Source organism: Haliotis rufescens, unplaced genomic scaffold, assembly GCF_023055435.1.
Source record: "Haliotis rufescens isolate VD_foot unplaced genomic scaffold, xgHalRufe1.0.p SCAF_2, whole genome shotgun sequence".
NCBI classification, from domain to species: Eukaryota; Metazoa; Mollusca; class Gastropoda; order Lepetellida; family Haliotidae; genus Haliotis; species Haliotis rufescens.
In genome coordinates, this window is record NW_025963890.1 from 18,004,725 (window position 1) to 18,027,513 (window position 22,789).

The 22,789-nt window shown below is 41.9% G+C and overlaps 1 protein-coding gene across 1 annotated transcript; it reads right to left on the minus strand.

Annotated features, from left to right (window-relative positions):
* Positions 1-541: 541 nt before the first annotated feature.
* LOC124138786 (THO complex subunit 1-like) lies at positions 542-22,787 on the minus strand. The gene is made up of 19 exons (XM_048399720.1): positions 22,717-22,787; positions 20,941-21,008; positions 20,361-20,421; positions 18,002-18,068; positions 16,444-16,562; positions 16,061-16,109; positions 14,920-15,092; positions 13,909-13,973; positions 12,134-12,248; positions 11,535-11,666; positions 11,226-11,326; positions 10,550-10,667; positions 8,674-8,774; positions 8,348-8,479; positions 6,958-7,041; positions 6,149-6,296; positions 4,033-4,153; positions 3,225-3,412; positions 542-872 (listed from the first exon to the last, which is right to left on the minus strand). The coding sequence occupies exons 1-19, from the start codon at positions 22,783-22,785 to the stop codon at positions 771-773; spliced, it is 2,013 nt and encodes a 670-aa protein (XP_048255677.1). The 5' UTR covers positions 22,786-22,787; the 3' UTR covers positions 542-770.
* Positions 22,788-22,789: the final 2 nt, after the last annotated feature.

Here is a 22,789-nt window from a genome sequence, read left to right on the forward strand (position 1 = left end):
CGATGTCTTATTGCTGCAATCTGTTTGTGGAACGGGGCCCAGAATCCACTTGCACAATGCAATCGCAGTGCTAAGGCTATTGTAAGTCTCTTTTGAAGTATTGGAGTTCCAAAAGCCTGAGCGTTAAGATCACTTCGTGAAGTTGGTCCAGGGTTAGCAGCATGTAATGCAATTACCAAGATGGACTAAAAGTCAATCTCATTAAAATCAGATCTTAGTTTTCACTACCGCTAGTCTGAGGACATCCCATTACGGGTCACGTCAGAATGACCCTTCGTGAATTTTGACCGACCAATGAAATGACTGACAAGAAATCGACATTGGCCAATCAGATGGCAGCTTTCTCGAGCTTTACGACACTAGTTACAAACTGGCGACTACGCTTCAAAACATATTTTAACGTATTCTCGATTAAAAATTTTAAAACTGATAAGAAGAACATTCTGGAATGGCTTATAGATGACCTAGATTGTATGGATATAATCATAAAACCCGTAACTGTTGTTCAGAATACCCTGTGTTTAATATATCGTGGTTGCATGATTAGAAAACACATTCCATGATCTGGTAAGCGACGCTCTGATTGGTTGGATGAAAAGTCGTTCTGACGTGACCCGAAGTGGGATGTCCTTAGCGAGAACTAAGATCTGATTTTAATGAGATTGGACTAAAAGTTCATTTGGATCCATCACTAGTACACATAACGTCATCAATGTCAATACAATGAATCCTGGCAATGTGAGTGGACACCCATCACAGACTTGGTGCCACTATGTCAAGGCCCCGAACACTTCTGTGGCAATATCAACATGGCCGATCTCCTTCAGGGCTATCTGTAGTGCACCAATGGTTGCCCTCTCCGGCTCGCTTTCCTGACAAACAGAAATATTGTATGAAGCATCAAATTCACTTGTGAGTATTCAGTGGCGAGGGACGTCAGAAATGGGTTTAACATGCTGTACACATGTGGAGATGCATACCTAGGGCTTCAACAGGAGAAGCGAATGAAAAAGTTGTTTTACAAACTCTCATGTAATTGTTGGTGTTTTAAAGCCTGTTGTTACAAGGGGGTCTGCAAGGGGCTCTGCAATGTAAACTGAACATTCACATGTTAGGCCAACTTACTACTGTTTTTTCAGTATTAATATCATGTCAAAAGAAAAGTCTGTAATGGTAGTTCTGTAGTAAACAGAATATAAAATGAGAATCTGTAAAATATTATCAAAGCAATGTTAGTGATGTTCTTGGTATTGCTATTTGGGCAATTTCAAACGCAAATAATAAAATAAACAGAACGAGCTCAATATTACTGTACATGATGACAATCACAGATCATTTGAAAACCTTGGTATTTCTTGTTCATGATTATTGCAAGTGGGAGGGAGTGTATTGACAAAGTTGAGACCGGAATTAAAGCTTCATATTGTAAAAGAGAAGCAACTTATTATTTCATTTCACAGTAACAATGAAAATATTTCAGAATAAAAGTTTTGAAATATCCCTGTGTTCCGCAATGCCCTTCAGCTGTTACGTTTGCACAGATCCCCTTGTAACAACAGGCATTAAAACACTTAAAATTACATGAGAGTTTGTTCAACAACTTTTTCTCTACTTCTAGACAATGTCTGAAATTATGGTGACAAGTTGGTATGGACCAATAAATAACTTTCATGCGATTTAAGACGAATTGTTGCTTTCGGATTTATATCTATTTTGCATTTCATAGGTACAATTTTGCAGTAAACGGACTGTACACTACACGATATCATTACTATAGAGGGACCAACTGAAATAATTATTGGTGGTCAACTGGACCGCTAGTTTTGTAGGTCAAGGTAAACCCCTGAGCTATGCTCATTATCACATGCAATGAAATGAGTGGAAGTTACACGTTTAATCTTACTAAAAGATAAAACATATCAGTATAAATGTATTGTCTTCCACAAGTTGCCCTTTTCTGTTTGCAGAGGCCATTGTTGGATGACAAGATACATAATCTCCATGGCTCAGATTCATATGGAATGACTGGTCACAGCATCATAATCAAAAACCACAGTACTCTTCAGTTTTGAGATAGATACACATGCCCACCCCTAAACAACTACGGAAATGTTGACAAAGAGAATCTTTTGTCAAGCAAATGCTAGTTCACGATGATTATCAAGTAAGGGGGCTGTTTTTCATGCATCTCATGTTATACCTTCAATGAAAATGACTTTATCCAATCTCAAACTTATGAACTGCAACCTTAAGGAACACAATTTTACTTCAGAAATTCTGTGGGGTTTTAAAAAAACTCAAATAAAAGCACATTCAAATTATGTTTTGAACAAAAAGAATGTATTTCCCAAACAAAACAGTGATGAGGGAGTGAGTTAGTCTTTACGCTGCTTTGAACAGTGTTACAGTTACATCATAGCGTGTTTACTTAAAAGTTGTAGGAAAGTTTGAAGTGAAGCATGTCTCAGACGCTTACTACTTTGGTGAAACCCACGATCACAGGTATTGTGCTGAAAAACCTAGAAACATAATCGGATGAACCTGGATTTGAACCAATGATCATAAGTTTCTGGCGTACCCAAAGGATGCAACTCTGGAAAGTGAATTATGGTGCCCCCCTATCAGCCATGAGTGAATGGTGCCATAATGTCAGTCAGCAATATTCCAGCCATACCGCTGAATGGGCCACCCATGCCCCCTTATCAGCCATGAGTGAACAGTGCAGTAATGGCACAGTCAGCAATATTCCAGCCATACCGCTGACTGGGCCACCCATGCCCCCTTATCAGCCATGAGTGAACGGTGCTGTAATGGCACAGTCAGCAATATTCCAGCCATACCGCTGACTGGGCCACCCATGCCCCCTTATCAGCCATGAGTGAACGGTGCAGTAATGGCACAGTCAGCAATATTCCAGCCATACCGCTGAATGGGCCACCCATGCCCCCTTATCAGCCATGAGTGAACGGTGCAGTAATGGCACAGTCGGCAATATTCCAGCCATACCGCTGACTGGGCCACCCATGCCCCCTTATCAGCCATGAGTGAACGGTGCTGTAATGGCACAGTCAGCAATATTCCAGCCATACTGCTGACTGGGCCACCCATGCCCCCTTATCAGCCATGAGTGAATGGTGCCGTAATGGCACAGTCAGCAATATTCCAGCCATACCTCTGACTGGGCCACCGGTGTCCCCAAAACAGTGACAGTGACACACACTCACCATCCACACAGTCAGCATCTTGAGTCCAGACAGTTTAGCGACCTTGTCACACGATTCCTCGAAGTAGCCCATATCATCTTCTGGGAAGTTGAGCTCCGTCCCTAGCTTCTTCCAGTCGTCGGCCAGCTTCCCTGCCACCATTTCCAGTTGTGCCCTCGTCAGCTGCTCCTCAGCAGGCTCGTCCTTGTCTGACAACGTAACAATCAACATATACATCACTAAGGTGATCTAACTCCCATAATTTAACATAGACTTACAGCAGTCGTAGCTACGATCGGTTTGTGAAATGGCCCAGAATTGTGCTAGGTGTCTTCTTAAAAAACAATGTTTTCCTTAGTTTGTAAACCTATGCTAAATTTTGTAACAGTAAGAACAAGAAAAGTCATCAGGAGATGACATATTTCCCCAGTCTGGTAAAATTTGGAAATTGAGTTTGGCTCCTTTTACCCCACTTTTGGTTCACTGGATACCTTAAGTACAGTGAAGAAACAATTAATGCTGTTCAGTAATTTTCAAAATCCCAAATCATCAAAGGCATCAGTTCACCACCAGACTAATCTGTATAGCAAGATTCATCCAGAAATATTCAACGGTTTTGGAGTTCTGCTCCAGAAATGAGCACTACCCTCATTTTCATATTTTCTTTCCTGCTTGCAAAACTTTCCCGGTTAACAGTAACTGAAAAACGTTTCTGTTCCTGGTAGACAGGATAATGAAAACTCTGGCAGGCTTTGGTGTTTTGATCATATGGAATCTAAAACCTGAAAATCTGTATTTCTCACAACAAATGAATACTTCTATTTTATACCTGGTTCATTGCCCTGTTTGAGGTCCTCTTCATCTTGTGTCTCCTTAATGGCCTCTTCCTCCTCCCCGATCTCGGTCTTCATCTCCTGCTGATCTCCGCTTGTGTCTTCACTGGACTGGGACTGACACAAATAATGCATATTATCAACAATGAGTGAGTGACTTTGGATTAACGCTGCTCTGAAACAGTATTCCAATCATATCACAGCGTGTCAGCTTAATGTGGGAGGAAAGCCCAAAGTGAAGCAGGTCTCAGACGTTTACCACTTCGGTGAAACCCATGAGCATCCTAGCTGACAATCCTAGAACAGGCTGAACAGGATTTGAACCCATGAGTATAGGTTTCTGGTGTGCCCATAGGCCGTAACTCTGCACAGCAAATTGTGGCCTTTGGACTTCAGGGCCTCCCATGCCCAATAATCAACAATGAGTGAATGGTGCTATAATACCATAATACCATAGTGAGCAATATTGCAGCTACATTGCTGTGACCTGTAAGCAGTGGGAACAGACATCCTCGCCTTCATCTGTTTCAATAATGAAATCTGGCTGTGACGCTGATAAACTGATCCCAAAATTCAGCACTGGATTTTTCAAAGTTTCTGTTGCACTTACAAGGGGGCGGGAAGAGAGGAAAGTGAAAGGTTTTATTCAACCTCTCGCAATATTCCAGAAATATGAGGTAGTAGGGTAGCATAGTTGTTAAAGAATTCACTTGTCATGCTGAAGACCAGGGTTCGATTCCCCACATGGGTACAATGTGTGAAGCCCATTTTTGGTGTCCCCTGTCGTTATATTGCTTGAATATTGCTTAAAGCAGCGTAAAAACATACTCACTGATACAGCAACATGGCAGTAAATATTGGTCTGTTGTACCATCCGCCCAGCTTTTAGTCATTATGATTCAATGTTTTATTTGTTTGTTTGTTGTTTAACGCTGCACTCAGCAATATTCCAGCTACATGATGGCGGTCTGTAAATAATCAAGTCTGGACCAGACAATACAGTGATTGATATAATGAGCATCAATCCATGCCATTGGAGTCATTGACATGCATCAACCAAGTCACCGAGCATGACCACCCGATCCCGTTAGTCGCCTCTTACAACAAGCACAGTCGCATTTTACGGCAAGCATGCCCTGCTGAAGACCTATTCTACACCAGATCTTCACGGGTCGATTCAATGTTTTACCGCTGGGCTATCCCAAAGATAGAACATTACTGACTGGGTTTTACATCTTCCACTAAGATGCTATAACTGTGCTAGAAACACTTTACACAATGTGAGAGTACAATGCCCTGGGGTGAAGGACTGTCTGGCGCTCGGCATTAAGGGGCTAAAACAAGGACTGGTTGGCTCGGAGTCAGTATACTGTGTCTGAGTGGGGTATTCTTGTTAAACTGCGGCATGGTATCTGTGCTAGCACTATAAATCGGCATCAGTCCGGACTAGTACAAGCAGCCACACACACATACACGTGCATGCACGTCGCTATATAAGTGCAATAATCTTGGACGCTACGTTAAACCCCATTTCACCTCACTCACCTTAAAACAATAACAATGACGTGGAGCCCTGGGGTGCTGAGGTAAGGCACAGGTAGGTGAGTGAGTTTGGTTAAGCACTGCTTTGTGTATGTTGGTCGTTTAACGCCGCAGTCAGCACTAAATGACGATGGCGTGTAAACAATCAACTGTGAACCAGACAATCCAGTGGATGTTGGGAGCCATGATCCACACGCCGGGATACGATGACGCAGCATCAACCAAGTCACAGAGCCTGACCACCCAATCCAGGTAGCTCCTACGACCAGCATGGGTTGCTGGGGACCGATCTATACCCAGAATCCTCATGGGGAAAGGCCCGCTTTGAACAATATTCCGGCTATATCACGTCATGTCAGCCTGATGTGGGAGGAATGACGGAAGTGATTCAGGCCTTATAGGGATAACAGTTTCAGGCATGGGTATGTTGCTGACAAACCTAGAAACATAATCAGGGCAAATTGGATGTCCAAATCTAAGATCCCAGGTGTGTGGCATGTCTGAGAAATGCAACGCAGTAAATTGCAGCACCTCACACCACCAGGTTCTTTTGCAGCAATAGGAACTTACTGGCATTTCTGTGGCTAGTTTCTTGACCATCAGTTCCAGGTATTTAGGAATCGGTATTGCTGGAGTGTTGTTGTGAGTGAAGAAATGGGGACATCGGCGGGCAAGGAGACGCAAGGCCTTCCACTGGAAACTTTGCTCGTAAATGAGTCTGAAAACGAGCATGACACAAAAATCAACAATTATTTATTACAGCTTAACAAGTCTTTCAATTAGCAGCAGCAGTAAATGTTCCAGGGCCCCGTTCCACAAAGCGATCCTAGTGCTAAGGCGATCGTAACTTCCATACTTTAACATAGACTTACGACAATCGTAAGGCAAAGATTGCTTTGTGGAACAGGGCCCAGGTTATCATAGGTGGTCAATCATGTGGAACAGGGCCCAGGTTATTATAGGTGGTCAACCATGAGGCCACCTTCCACAATATGGAAACAAAATGAGGCACAACTTGACTTTATTTTACTCATTGTCAGTGTTGTTTGCAACTGTAGGACAGCTTATTGTTGCATGATGCTTTGTTTCTTTTGTTTGTTTAAAGCTGCACTCAGCAATATTCAAGTGATATGATGGTGGCCCGTAATTAATTGTGCCTGGACCAGACAAACCTGAGATGACATGCAATCAACCAAGTCACTGAACCTGCTCTCCATATCCATTAAGTCGCAGCTTACGCCCAGCATAGGTTGCTAGGGACATATTCTAGCCTAGACTCTCCACAGGGTTACTTCAAGACAACACGGATGTATGAGCCTGAGGGTGTTACTGGGGTGTTACTGGGGGGATCGAGTACAGATCAGAAGGGCAGCACTAACTTGTAGTTGTCTTCGATCATAGCCTCAGGGTCATCCTGCTCAATGGCTTCTCCAAAGAAGTCATCAAGCTGAGGTAGAAAGTCTCTGAAAATACAGAACATGAAACCAAATGATACAAACAATCACACAAATTTCACAACACATTACCATGATTACCTGCCAATTGTGAATGACAGATTATGGTCAAAAGGTAGCATCACTTTAGCATATTGTACAACTCTACGTCGTTTCATCAATAAAAATTACAGATCTGTAATCTGTTAAAGGATAATATGACATGAATGTGCTAAGAATATGAGGTAACTGCTTGAGTGAGTGAGTATAGTGAGTGAGTGAGTGAGTATAGTGAATGAGTATAGTGAGTGAGTGAGTGAGTGAGTGAATGAGTGAGTGAGTGGGGTTTAACGCCACTTTTAACATTATTCCACAGCGTGTCAGCTTAATGTGGGAGGAAAGCCCGAAATGATGCAGGTCTCCGACGTTTACCACTTTGGTGAAACCCACGAGGATGGGTTTAGTGCTGACAAACCTAGAAACATAATCAGGGCGAACCGGGATTCAAACCCACAATCATAGGTTTCTGGCGTGCCTAAGGGACGCAACTCTGCACGGCGAATTGTAGTGCCTTAGACGACTTGGCCACCTGTGCCCCCGCTTGAGACAATAAAGGATAATGTGAGATGACAACAGCATAAACTTGATGAAGTGCAATACAATATAATGATTTGTTTGTTTTGTTTATTTGTAATTAATGCTCTTCTCGGGTTACAATATGATGAAGGATATGACATAACTGTATCCCAGTAATGTGATAAAGTATAATATGACATGGCAACACGACAATACGATGAAGGATATGACATAACTGTATCCCAGTAATGTGATAAAGTATAATATGACATGGCAACACGACAATACGATGAAGGATATGACATAACTGTATCCCAGTAATGTGATAAAGTATAATATGACATGGCAACACGACAATATGATGAAGGATATGACATAACTGTATCCCAGTAATGTGATAAAGTATAATATGACATGGCAACACGACAATACGATGAAGGATATGACATAACTGTATCCCAGTAATGTGATAAAGTATAATATGACATGGCAACACGACAATACGATGAAGGATATGACATAACTGTATCCCAGTAATGTGATAAAGTATAATATGACATGGCAACACGACAATACGATGAAGGATATGACATAACTGTATCCCAGTAATGTGATAAAGTATAATATGACATGGCAACACGACAATACGATGAAGGATATGACATAACTGTATCCCAGTAATGTGATAAAGTATAATATGACATGGCAACATACAATATAATGAAGGATATGACATAATTGTCATGAGTCAAGACTCTACCTCTTTTCATTCTTGCAAGCATCCATGTTATCAGGGTTGATGTTCCATAGTCGAGTCAGCTCTCCACTGCCCATCTTGATAATCTTCCCTCCACTAGCTTTCAGATCATCCCCAATACGCCGGCGCTTCGCTCTGCATAGTCAAGAAGGAAAAACTATGTGAACATGGCATAGATAAATAACCTGAACCTGTCACTCTAACACATGGCATTGATAAATAACCTGAATCTGTCACACCAACTCATGGCATTAATAAATAACTTGAATCTGTCACTCTAACACATGGCATAGCTGGATCCCGTGGAGGCATAGTTCAACATAACCTACCTGACTTTCATTTTGGGCGCATCCTTTGGTGTCTCCCTCTCATAGCTGGGGCAGCCCTCGTTCTTCCAGTTGTTCCAGTTCTCCTCCCTCTGCAGAATGTGCTGTAACATGGATAATGTGCTGTAACATGGAGAATGTGCTGTAACATGGAGAATGTGCTGTAACATGGATAATGTGCTGTAACATGGAGAATGTGCTGTAACATGGAGAATGTGCTGTAACATGGATAATGTGCTGTAACATGGAGAATGTGCTGTAACATGGATAATGTGCTGTAACATGGATAATGTGCTGTAACATGGATAATGTGCTGTAACATGGAGAATGTGCTGTAACATGGATAATGTGCTGTAACATGGATAATGTGCTGTAACATGGATAATGTGCTGTAACATGGAGAATGTGCTGTAACATGGAGAATGTGCTGTAACATGGAGAATGTGCTCTAATGTAGGGAATCAACTGTGGCAGCAAACTTCTCCCCCTCTGGCAGTGTCTCTCTGATCAGCTGATACATTAGCCCAACCCACCCCTCCACCCTTCCTACCTCAACTGTGGCAGCAAACTTCTCCCCCTCAGGCAGTGTCTCTGATCGGCTGATACATTAGCCCTACCCACCCCTCCATCCTTCCTACCTCAACTGTGGCAGCAAACTTCTCCCCCTCAGGCAGTGTCTCTCTGATCAGCTGATACATTAGCCCTACCCACCCCTCCACCCTTCCTACCTCAACTGTGGCAGCAAACTTCTCCCCCTCAGGCGGTGTCTCTCTGATCAGCTGATACATTAGCCATACCCACCCCTCCTACCTCAACTGTGGCAGCAAACTTCTCCCCCTCAGGCAGTGTCTCTCTGATCAGCTGATACATTAGCCCTACCAACCCCTCCTACCTCAACTGTGGCAGCAAACTTCTCCCCCTCAGGCGGTGTCTCTCTGATCAGCTGATACATTAGCCCTACCCACCCCTCCACCCTTCCTACCTCAACTGTGGCAGCAAACTTCTCCCCCTCAGGCGGTGTCTCTCTGATCAGCTGATACATTAGCCCCACCCACCCCTCCACCCTTCCTTCCTCAACTGTGGCAGCAAACTTCTCCCCCTCAGGCGGTGTCTCTCTGATCAGCTGATACATTAGCCCCACCCACCCCTCCACCCCTCCACCCCTCCTACCTCAACTGTGGCAACAAACTTCTCCCCCTCAGGCGGTGTCTCTCTGATCAGCTGATACATTAGCCCTACCCACCCCTCCACCCTTCCTACCTCAACTGTGGCAGCAAACTTCTCCCCCCTCACGCAGTGTCTCTGATCAGCTGATACATTAGCCCTACCCACCCCTCCTACCTCAACTGTGGCAGCAAACTTCTCCCCCTCAGGCGGTGTCTCTCTGATCAGCTGATACATTAGCCCCACCCACCCCTCCACCCCTCCTACCTCAACTGTGGCAGCAAACTTCTCTCCCTCAGGCGGTGTCTCTCTGATCAGCTGATACATTAGCCCTACATACCCCTCCACCCTTCCTACCTCAACTGTTGTGGCAAACTTCTCCCCCTCAGGAAGTGTCTCTGATCAGCTGATACATTAGCCCTACCCACCCCTCCACCCTTCCTACCTCAACTGTGGCAGCAAACTTCTCCCCCTCAGGCGGTGTCTCTCTGATCAGCTGACACATTAGCCCCACCCACCCCTCCACCCTTCCTACCTCAACTGTTGTGGCAAACTTCTCCCCCTCAGGCGGTGTCTCTCTGATCAGCTGATACATTAGCCCAACCCACCCCTCCACCCTTCCTACCTCAACTGTGGCAGCAAACTTCTCCCCCTCAGGCAGTGTCTCTCTGATCAGCTGATACATTAGCCCTACCCACCCCTCCACCCCTCCTACCTCAACTGTGGCAGCAAACTTCTCCCCCTCAGGCGGTGTCTCTCTGATCAGCTGATACACTTTCTCCTGGGCATTCTTTAACCAGTTGCTCTGATCATCATTCAAGACTTGGGTAGCACTAAGTAGCAGTAAAAGAGAAACCAACATTATCACTCATAAAAATTATTAGGTTTTGCAGTAATTAAAAAAATATGAATTGTTCAAGATTCCAGTGAAAATGAAACTTCTTAGTGCTGTGCTGTGCTGTTAGGGGTGACTATCAGGGGCAATGTTACTGCTCCAACAGTATTGTGATAAGTGTAATGGTTACCTCTTCCTTCACCTAAATTAGATGTCCTTGCATCATTCAACATTATTTGGCAGAAAGTTAAGTGAATTCAGCTTGGTTTAGTTTTGTCCAATATAAACTCATGAACACATTCTGATTGGATACTCACATGTCTGTTAAAAAATGTACATCTTGGATACAAATAAATAAAAAAGTTAACAATCATTATTTTTTCATTTTCCTGTGCCTTTGGATACTATCAATAGAGTTGCACTACATAACTACTGATATTTATATGATATGCTGTGCCATAAAAGGCAATGTAGTGCTGTTCTGTGTGGTGCTTATGTTAGACAATGCTATAAACACTGAACTGAATACATGGTGAGTGGTTTGTGTGTAGCTCACTTCTTGAACTTGACCTGCAGGTTGAGGTACTGGAAGAGGATGAGGAACTGGACCAGCACATAACGCCGGAAATTGCTGTCACTCAGCTGCAGATCCAGAAGCTGAAACACACAATGTGGTACGTTGTAAACAGTCTAAGTCTACAGGCCTGACATGTTCTTTGGCAACAATTCAGAACATATTGCCTATTTAGAGTGTGAGATAATGTTGTAATTTCCGGCATGGGTCGACACTGGAATCCATCCTGGTGCATCTTGGACAATAGTTGAGCTGATGAGGCAGCAGAGAGTGACATCAGAATGATTGTACCTTTTCACTGGTGAGGTACTTTGCAAAAAAAGTCTGTGTGTCTGGCTGCTTCCTGGCATGTGGGTTCTTCCTCTGGGACTTGAGATCGTCCAGCTTTAGACTGTCAAAAGCTGCTAGCACCTCGTCTGCATTCTTTAAAAACAAAAGGCAAAGTCAGAACAGAACAGCATCAATATCAATAAAATCTTGCTAATATTGGTCCATCTTCTATCACTGGATGATGGCTCCAAGGTACTGCTCATCCTCTACGTCACAATGGATGCTGAGCCATGTTGATGTTGGAGCCTTCTTTCTCTCACCCCTGGGAATTCCTTGGTAGAGTAGGTCCCCCGAGCAATGGGATTGTGGTACAAATAGCAACAAAAGTGAGGACTGAGAGGCAACCATGTGTGACCTGGTTGATTTGGTCACTGAACCTTGAAAACTTTGATTTTGGCTGATGTTAAGAACAATTACCTATTGCAGTTTTTGCATATGAAAAAAATTTGGGAAGTTTGATGAAAGCAGTTGAAGGTCAATATGTCATTGTACCATGATTATCTATGAATTCTCCAAGCATGTTATTTTAAATTGAACTGGAATATAGAGTAAAGAATTACCACGACAAACTGTTTCCATGCCACTTTCTCGTAGCACTGTGCCGGTTTCCGGAAATATTCCTGCAGTGACCAGAATCTCCTATAAAGGTTGTAGTCTATGGGAACACCACTGGAGCTGGAATGAAAAGAATAGCAACATTACGATGGGGACTTATACAGCAGATCAGGATGTCACTGGGGCTGGAACACACTGTACAGGGAGATAACTACAGGGAACTAGGGTATACAACAGATCAGGACGTCACTGGGGCTGGAACACACAGTACAGGGAGATAACTATATGGAACTAGGGTATACAACAGATCAGGATGTCACTGGGGCTGGAACACACAGTACAGGGAGATAACTACAGGGAACTAGGGTATACAACAGATCAGGATGTCACTGGGGCTGGAACACACAGTACAGGGAGATAACTACAGGGAACTAGGGTATACAACAGATCAGGATGTCACTGGGGCTGGAACACACAGTACAGGGAGATAACTACAGGGAACTAGGGTATACAACAGATCAGGATGTCACTCTGACTTGAACACACAGTACAGGGAGATAACTACAGGGAACTAGGGTATACCACAGATCAGGATGTCACTGGGGCTGGAACACACAGTACAGGGAGATAACTACAGGGAACTAGGGTATACCAGAGATCAGGACGTCACTGGGGCTGGAACACACAGTACAGGGAGATAACTACAGGGAACTAGGGTATACAACAGATCAGGATGTCACTGGGGCTGGAACACACAGTACAGGGAGATAACTACAGGGAACTAGGGTATACAACAGATCAGGATGTCACTGGGGCTGGAACACACAGTACAGGGAGATAACTACGGGGAACTAGGGTATACCACAGATCAGGATGTCACTGGGGCTGGAACACACAGTACAGGGAGATAACTACAGGGAACTAGGGTATACAACAGATCAGGATGTCACTCTGACTTGAACACACAGTACAGGGAGATAACTACAGGGAACTAGGGGATACCACGGATCAGGATGTCACTCTGACTTGAACACACAGTACAGGGAGATAACTACAGGGAACTAGGGTATACCACAGATCAGGATGTCACTGGGGCTGGAACACACAGTACAGGGAGATAACTACGGGGAACTAGGGTATACCACAGATCAGGATGTCACTGGGGCTAGAACACAGTACAGGGAGATAACTACAGGGAACTAGGGTATAACACAGATCAGGATGTCACTGGGGCTAGAACACAGTACAGGGAGATAACTACAGGGAACTAGGGTATAACACAGATCAGGATGTCACTGGGGCTGGAACACACAGTACAGGGAGATAACTACAGGGAACTAGGGTATAACACAGATCAGGATGTCACTGGGGCTGGAACACACAGTACAGGGAGATAACTACAGGAAACTAGGGTATACCACAGATCAGGATGTCACTGGGGCTGGAACACACAGTACAGGGAGATAACTACAGGGAACTAGGGTATACCACAGATCAGGATGTCACTGGGGCTGGAACATACAGTACAGGCAGATAACTACAGGGAACTAGGGTATACAACAGATCAAGATGTTACTCGGGCTGGAACACACAGTACAGGGAAATAACTACAGGGAACTAGGGTATACAACAGATCAGGATGTCAAAGGGGCTGTGGAACACACTGTACTTGTCCATTGGCAGAAAATTATGGAGAATATTAATCTCCTAAAACAAGTTACATTAAGAGAATTTACTGATGCTATTCTATAAATTTGTATATGAAGGTTTTATAGCTTACCTTGAAAAGTCATCCATTTCTCCTTCCTCAACATCCATACTTTCATCCTTGCTGTCATCCTTCAGCTGAAAGGAAGAAGCAGATGTTCAGCACAAGCCCAAAAGGATCAGTACACTACTGTATAGCATGAATTAATGCAACCAGGAAAATAATGCAAATTATGCTATCATGCCTTTCTCAGTTTTTAACCTGGACATATTGGAGTATATTGTTATGTCTGACAGTCACCAACCATGTATGATGGCGTCTTTGTTCTTGGTGAGGTGAGGTGAAATGGGGTTTAACTTCACATTCAAGATTATTGCATTTATTCAGCGATGTGCATGCACGTGTGTGTGTGGCTGCTTGTACTAGTCCAGACTCATGACAATTTTATAGTGCTAGCCCACTGAAATACCATGCCGCAGTTTAACATGAATACCCCACTCAGACAGTATACTGACTCTGAGCCGACCAGTCATTGTTTTAGCCCCTTAGTGCAGAGAAGCAGGCAGGGTAACAACTAGTACCATCTGTTAGCGTCAGGACAGGAACAGCAGTCATGGTGAATACATTTAACTGCTCATTTACATTCCAAGAAAAGGGCTAACTCATACAGCAACACTTGGAAACCTGCACAATGTCATCGATCCCAATTGCGTGGATTGATGCTCATGATGTCAATCACTGGACTGTCTGGTACAGACTCGATTATTTACAGACCACCCTCATATAGCTGGAATATTGCTGAGTGCAGCGTTAAACAACAATCAAACAAACAAACAATGTCACCTTTAGAAATATTACTGCAATATGACATTGGCATCACATATTACCACCTGGAGAATTAAACCTGGGCCTTTGGTAAAACAAGCAAACACTTTAACCACTTAGTGACGACCCCACCCATTACTAGACAGGAAGTTCATGTTTAGATTTCAATTTCGTAGATGTCACCAAAGTGATTTCCAAAGAAATACAAGACACATATCTACAAGATGGTGACGAGAAACAGACAATGCAATGGTGTACCTTTATTTTGCGTTGATCTGACTTGACATTGTACACAGTGACGTTGTCCAGGTTGAACTGACTCATGAGGTTGAGAGCCGACTTCTCTGACAGTGGGAAGAGTCGGGACAGAAACAGCTGAATCCGACCACAGAACACAGTGTTCTGGGACTTGCTGAGACGACGAATTAAGTCTACAATGATAACAAATTCATCTTGGGTCACGGACATGCTCATATTGAGACTTTCTCTTAAAGTTGATCAGCCTCTTTCACTCAATCTGGACGTTCTCATGTATTAGACCATGTCAGAAGTCCAAAACTTCCACAAGTGAAAGAAAGGAAAAAGAATGGTTGTCAGCATTACATGTGTCAGATAAGTTACTTTGAACTTTGACATTTCTAGTGAGCCAAATGGGTGTTTATCCTACCTCAATCTCATTAAAATCAGATCTTAGTTCTCCCTACTGCTAAACAAAGATCTGGGGACATCCCATTGCAGGTCATGTCAGAACGACCTTTCATCTGACCAATCAGAGCATTGCTTATCAGATCATGAAAGTGACGGTTGGAATGTGATTTTTGATCGTGTTACCTCGAAAAAAACACACAGAGGGTATTCCGATCAAAAGTTATGGGCTTTATGTCTGTATTCATACAATCTAGACCATCTTTTGTTCAGGTTTTAATTTTTTAATCAAGTGTATGTCAAAATATGTTTCGGAGCGTAGTCGCCAGTTTGAAACCCTTGCCGTAAAGCTCGATGAAGCTGCCTTCTGATTGGCTATTCCATATTGGTAGGTCAAAGTTTGAGAAAGGGCTGTCTGAAGTGAACTGTAATGGGATGTCCTCAGATCTTTGTTTAGCAGTAGCGAGAGATCTTATTATAATGAGATTGTATCCTACCTCTTTCCTTTATGATTACAGTAATAAATGTATTGTTAATACCATATGACTAGCATGGGCTTGTGACATGCATATAGAACCTCTGTCAGGCCTACCAACTTCTACTGATATTTACGGACTTAGCAAGTGGTGTTAGTCTGTTATTTTGTTTGTCAATAAAATATTTACAAGGAAGATTATGCAACAATATGTATTTGACGGTCTGCAGGAAGGAGATATTGCGTTCAGCACGTTTAGCTGAATGAAACACAACATACCATTGCACATTCGTAGCAGATAGTTTTTTCCAGCATCATAGAACATGCTCTGAAAAAAAAAGCAAATTTGGGTGAAATTGAAACATTGAGTTGACAAAGACAAGTATATACTACAATACACATGACTCATCCATAACTATCAACTCATGCTGGTCTTGCTAGTTATTTCAATGTTGGCTTGATAAAGTCACTGGCAAATGCTTGATAAAGGCACTCGCAAATGCTTGATAAAGACACTTGCATGTGTACCAAAACATCACATTGAAAGAATAAAGATGTTAAAATCCATTTCAACCTGTCTTGATTGATTCTAAAGAACTTAAATGCTAATTAAACAAGTTATAGATAACATTATATGAGGCCTTCAACAAGCCGGCACTCACAGACTTCCATGTTGTCACTTTCTCCTCCACGATGTTAAACACCTCCTCACACTTGTCCAAGGTCATCATGTCAAAGATGTCCGACAACATCAGGAATGGTGTGGAAGCAGAGCACATCTCTGTCAGAAATATTCAACAGTCATACAATAGTCACATACATGTGTTTGATTGTTTGTTTCTTTAAATGAGTGAGTGAGTGAGTGAGTATGGTTTTTACGCCGCTTTTAGCAATATTCCAGCAATATCACAGTGGGGGACACCAGAAATGGGCTTCACACATTGTACCCATGTCGGGCATCGAACCCTGGTCTTCGGCGTGACGAGCGAACGCTTTAACCACTAGGCTACCCAACCGCCCCTTGTTTCTTTAACGCAACACTTAGTAATATTTCAGCTACATGATGGCAGCCTGTAAAAAAAATCAAGTCTGACCACGCAATCCCTTAGGATGCGTCTAACAAACATAGGTTGCTGGGGACCTTTTCTAACCCGGAATTCTCTCTGGGTTGACAGAGCTGATGGCTCCACTTGTCATCAGGAAACCCAATTTTTCCACATTTCCCAAGCAAAAGAACTCTGAGTAATAACATAACCTCCTCAGAATTATGCATTATCTGTAGCTCATGAAATAATATGGAACCATCAATAACAGCATCTTCCACTCTGACACAGGGGAGATAATCCATAATTTCTTATAGTTCGTGGTCATTCCATAAATATGTCACCAGTCTTTATCATGTTTATCGTTATGTAAATGTGCATATTTTAGTATTTCTTACTTTGGTTTACCTTTGTAAATTCTATTTACTATGACTATTATCCAACGGTTTCCTGTGAGAATTCCATTCCTGTTTGGCAAGTGTCATTTCCTAACACTGACAATCCTATCTACGTAAAAAAATTACTAATGACTCACACAGCTATCCAGATTATCACCTTATCAACATAACATGTACTTTGGGATAAAAACACTAAAAGCAATTGCATGTATTTACAATAAGTGATGAATTACCTCGTCATTGAGTCAGCGATATCTACTAGTACTATAGATGTCTACAGATGTATGCAACATCATGTCTATTACCGTGGTGACCTATAGATGCCTATATACATATGCTGTATGCAACATCATGTCTGTTACCGTGGTGACCTGTAGATGCCTATATACATATGCTGTATGCAACATCATGTCTGTTACCGTGGTGACCTGTAGATGCCTATATACATATGCTGTATGCAACATCATGTCTGTTACCGTGGTGACCTGTAGATGCCTATATACATATGCTGTATGCAACATCATGTCTGTTACCGTGGTGACCTGTAGATGCCTATATACACATGCTGTATGCAACATCATGTCTGTTACCGTGGTGACCTGTAGATGCCTATATACATATGCTGTATGCAACATCATGTCTGTTACCATGGTGACCTGTAAATGCTTACCAATATATCAAATCCTGTATGCAGCATCATGCCTGTTACCATGGTAACCTACAGATGCCTTATGATATGTCATGTCTGTTACCATGGTTACCTTTCATCATGAACTCACCTTTAGATGCAGCTTCTACAGAAAAGTGTATCAAAGCCTTGAAAACATCATAGCCCTTTTGGAAAACCTGAAGTAGAAACTTTAACACTTAGCAATCAAACTGCTACAAATTCTTATTTTGTTTCCTGCCTGAATTGATACTGTCAGTTTAAACTCTTCACTGGTGGTGTCACAACATGGCGATTCAGTTTTGTATCTGGATACGAAGCCCACGATAGAATACATTGACCTACAACCCCTGAATCGTGATACATACAATACATTACATTACATTACACGTTATAATGGTGTAAAAACACATGAATGATAACAAATAAGACGTTATTATCAGTTAGTTATTGAACAGTAAATGTCAACACATTTGTAATGAAAACGTTAAACAGTTTGGAAGTGTTTATCTCGCATGTCTTGATTTGTCATTCAACTGCAATGGAAAGAAAATCAACTTATGAAATACAAGTACTGTATCAGGATACAAATTGTATCACACCCATAGTATCGGGCTACGTATCACAACCCAGGGCTCCATTTAAGGAAGTTGATTAAACTTGCACGGGGTGCCTGTGGGTGTGAAAACCTAGTTGCACCAGACAAACTCTGGTTGCACCTTGTTCCCATAAACTGATCAAAGTTGAAACATGGATGCATAAACTAGTAAAATCTCAGTTCTCGGACTGTGTTGTGTGTCATGAATTACACATAACACAGGGATTGATGATGTAATATGGTAAATTAGGCTTAGAGGTATTGAATGTGTCCAAAGATCGTTGGTTTGTTGTTTAACATGTTTAACGCCGCACTCAGCAATATTCCAGCTATATGACGGCGGTCTGTATATAATCAAGTCTGGACCAGACAATCCAGTGATTAATGTCATGAGCATCGATCCACTCAATTGGGATCGATGACATGCATCGACCAAGTCAGCGAGCCTGACCACCCGATCCCGTTAGTCGCCTTTTACGACAAGCATTAACCTTTTAGGGCAAGCATGGGTTGCTGAAGACCTATTCTACCCCGGATTCTTCACCAGAGATCGATGTTATGTGACAAGTAAGGGTTAGTCAGAGAAAAAATTTAATTGTTTTTACATGCATTTGGTGAATGTAGACATAAACATCACATTGCATTTTTCAATAACAAGATGCACTGATGCATGTTTTATACAGCTAAATCGAGCCCTGTGACACCATTGTATTGTAACACCTCTATTCACAACAGGTGACATCTATCATTCTGAGTCAATTGTTACACTAATACCCCAGGCGAAATTCAAAGTTCGATCCTGAAGCTTACATTTGCCTCTGGTGTTGGGCACACTATGACGTCCAAATAGTGGAACATGTGTGATGTACGAGGGGGTCCATCAACAAATCAAAATCTTAAACCTCTGTAACATTCAATCAAATGCACACAAAAGGAGCAATAGCCAGGACAGAGGCCATCTCGAGACATCAAATGAAGCAGTTCCCGTTTCCATCGTGGTCTTGTTCCACATAGCTGTCTTCATCTTCCTGAGACAAGGGCGTTAACTGATTAAAAAGTCCACCCTTGCCAAATTATGCTCGATAGTAGCACCACCAGTGGATATTACGAGTTATGTCCCTCCTATTAACCAATCAGATTCCACCTCTCATTTCACTTGCATTTGCCCCCCCTAAAAAAGGTAGCATTCAGTCAAGACGATCTGATAGATAATCAAAATTATATATTGGAATGAAACCAGTCTTACCTCGTAAGGTGCATCAAATCTTGAGCACCTTGATTATAAACGGAAAAAGATTTTCAAAATATCTGTTGATGCCCAGTTTGCGGTACAAATGCTTTGCAAATCCTGCATGTTGAAATCCATGTTGTTTATGCGCAAGTTGTCTAGTTTGTTCCACAATTTTGATTGGACTATCCAGATACTCGTTAGTCCAACCAAAATGTAACTCCTGAATTCAAGACTAGTTTGGCAAGGGTGGAAACTTGACTTTTATAGTCAGTTAATGATCTTGCCTCAGGAAGATTAGCTATTTTAGAGCCATGACTATGTTGTATAATGGATTCAGGAAATGTAGAACAATGGTTTTAATTCACACAGAGCACATGGCATACATGCAGGCAGACATATTGGAACTCAATCCTTCTACTCCCTCACTGAAGAGTACATTTTATAACATAAGCTGTCCTGAGATATCTTCCCTAGACCATACCATGAACACATTATGCCATCAGGAGTTATCTCCCATAGACCACTACATTGAGTTACATAAAACCATAACAGACTATGGTAAGTCTATGTAAAAACATTGGACTAACAATCATCATTGGGAGAAGATTGCTTTGTGGAACGGAGCAACGTCGGTCTACTTACCAAAGCTTCTTTAAGTGCATCTCTTAGGGACTGATCCAGTGCCAACTTCTTTTCTGTTTCACTGTAACATCAGTCAATGTTCAAATCTATGCATGAAAATCAAGGGGTCCATGTCATAATTAAACTGTTAACAATTAAGGAGGTCCCTAGATTTAAATGCACAAGCTGCAAACCACTAGGTTGCCATGGCAGCCATATTGAAAATCAGTCAGGTGAGCTAAAAAGGAATAATTTCATGTTCAGCGCTATCTAATCATTTAAGGGGACATTATACAATAGTTTTTGAGGAAGCAAACACCACATCGATGTAAAGAGCTTATAAAAATATTTCCTGCAAGGTGACATCATTTGCATATTTATCGAAGCATGATACAAAGTTTGTCAGATTGGTTTATTGCATGGATAACACTAACCATGTGCTACCCAATATACGATAAATGAAAATATCATGACATATACCATGTTAATACAGATAACAGTACTGGTGTTAGGATATGAATGTTACACGAACGACAAAGAACTGGGGACTAATTCGTTTGAATCCCACTTTGACACAAAATGGCAATCACTGTCTACCCACCTGCCAGAATATTTGTCAATTCCCTCAAGTGTGGTTTGGACCTCCTCACTTGAATGATGGAGAAACTCCTGAAAGACAAGACAACTGATGCAACAGTGGTACATGTGTATCATGAACAATGATGAACATGATGTATAACTTCAGCATGTTCAATGTTTAAAAAAAGGAGTTGCTATGTCATGTACGTCATGCAAATATGGCTGAAATATTGGTGAAATGACACTAAATTATAAAACAGTCAAAAGCAGACAAGCTGCCATTCAGATTAAGCATTGACAAGTCACTTCAATATGTTCACAACAAATAATTGTTTAGAGATAGTTAGATAACAATTTTCATAATAATGAAAACTTGACCTCACAAAAGAAAATTCAACAAAGTTTGACATAGGTCCATAATTCCACATGTCATCAAAATTAAGCATACCATATTAAGCACCTCCTAACCAAATTCATCAGCGGAGTATTTACGGGGGAACGGTAGGCCCAGTCGTCTAAGGCGCCTCAATTAGCTGTGCAGAGTTGCGTCCCTTGGGCACACCAGAAACCTATGATTATTGGTTCGGATCCCGGTTTGCCCCGATTATGTTTCTATGTTTGTCAGCGCCATACCCGTGTGCACGGGTTTCACCGAAGTGGAAAACGTCTGAGACATGCATCAATTCAGGCTTTCCTCCCACATTATGCTGACACGCCGTGATATGACTGGAATACTGTTAAAAGCAGCGTTAAACCCAACTCACTCACTCACTCACTCAGAGTATTTACAAAGTCTGTATGACAACACACCTCTTGTTACAGTGCGAGTAATCACGATAAACATGGTCATCCGAAAACATGATGTCCGAAAACCTATGATCCGACGATACATACCGTATTCGACCTAATAAGCGCCCAGGGCGCTCTCAAAATTAGAAATAGGGGATTCTTTTAGAATAAAATTTTAGTGGAAAGATCGTTAATTTCGTGGTTTATGCTGACAGCCTGAAATGATACAAAGGAAACGTCTGTGCTTATTATACGTATTATATTTTTCCAGAATTTAATTGCCCATTATTAAGGATGCATATTACACACAAGTGCGTATTATACACGAATAAATAAGTCTTGTGTACATTGATCAATATTGGAAGGGGTGCTAATTGGGATTGTTCACTAGCCAATATATTAGCAAATATTGTTGTGGGTGCTTATTAGAGCGGGGCGCTTATTACATCGAATACGGTATTTGCGAAGTAACAAAAAAATTAGTTTCATCGACATTATCATGATTATAACAGAATTTGTTCTCTACTGCTAGAGGTAGCATTGACAACAAACTACCTTGTGTACGTCAGTATGGTTTAAAGAAACGCTCCTCCTTGTCAATATTCTAAGCGCATAGTGCTCTTTTTACGGTACCTTTTCATTTGTTTGAGTGTGTCATAGACAAATTTGACCATTATAAAACAGAATTGGACAGTCATGTACTTTACAATGTCTATGTGACATGAATTAATGATGACATGAATAGGTGTGTATATTTAATGGATGCCACTGCAACTACCGCGGAAGTATAACCTGGAGTCGGACGCTAGTTCATACATTTTGTAATTTGCATTCTCTGAACCAGAACCTTCATGCACGAAAACAGAAACACAGTTAGAGAATCGGGGTTTTCAGTGATACATTTGAACGGTGGTTACATAAATGTTATATAGACACATATGAGTTCCTTTAATTAATCTTCTAATAAACGGCTGATAAAGAAGCACAACCCAAAATTCAAGAAACATACTGTAAACTTTTTTCTTGATGCTGAAAAGTCGAAATGCATGGAGGCAGCCATATTTGTTTTTCTACACATAAAG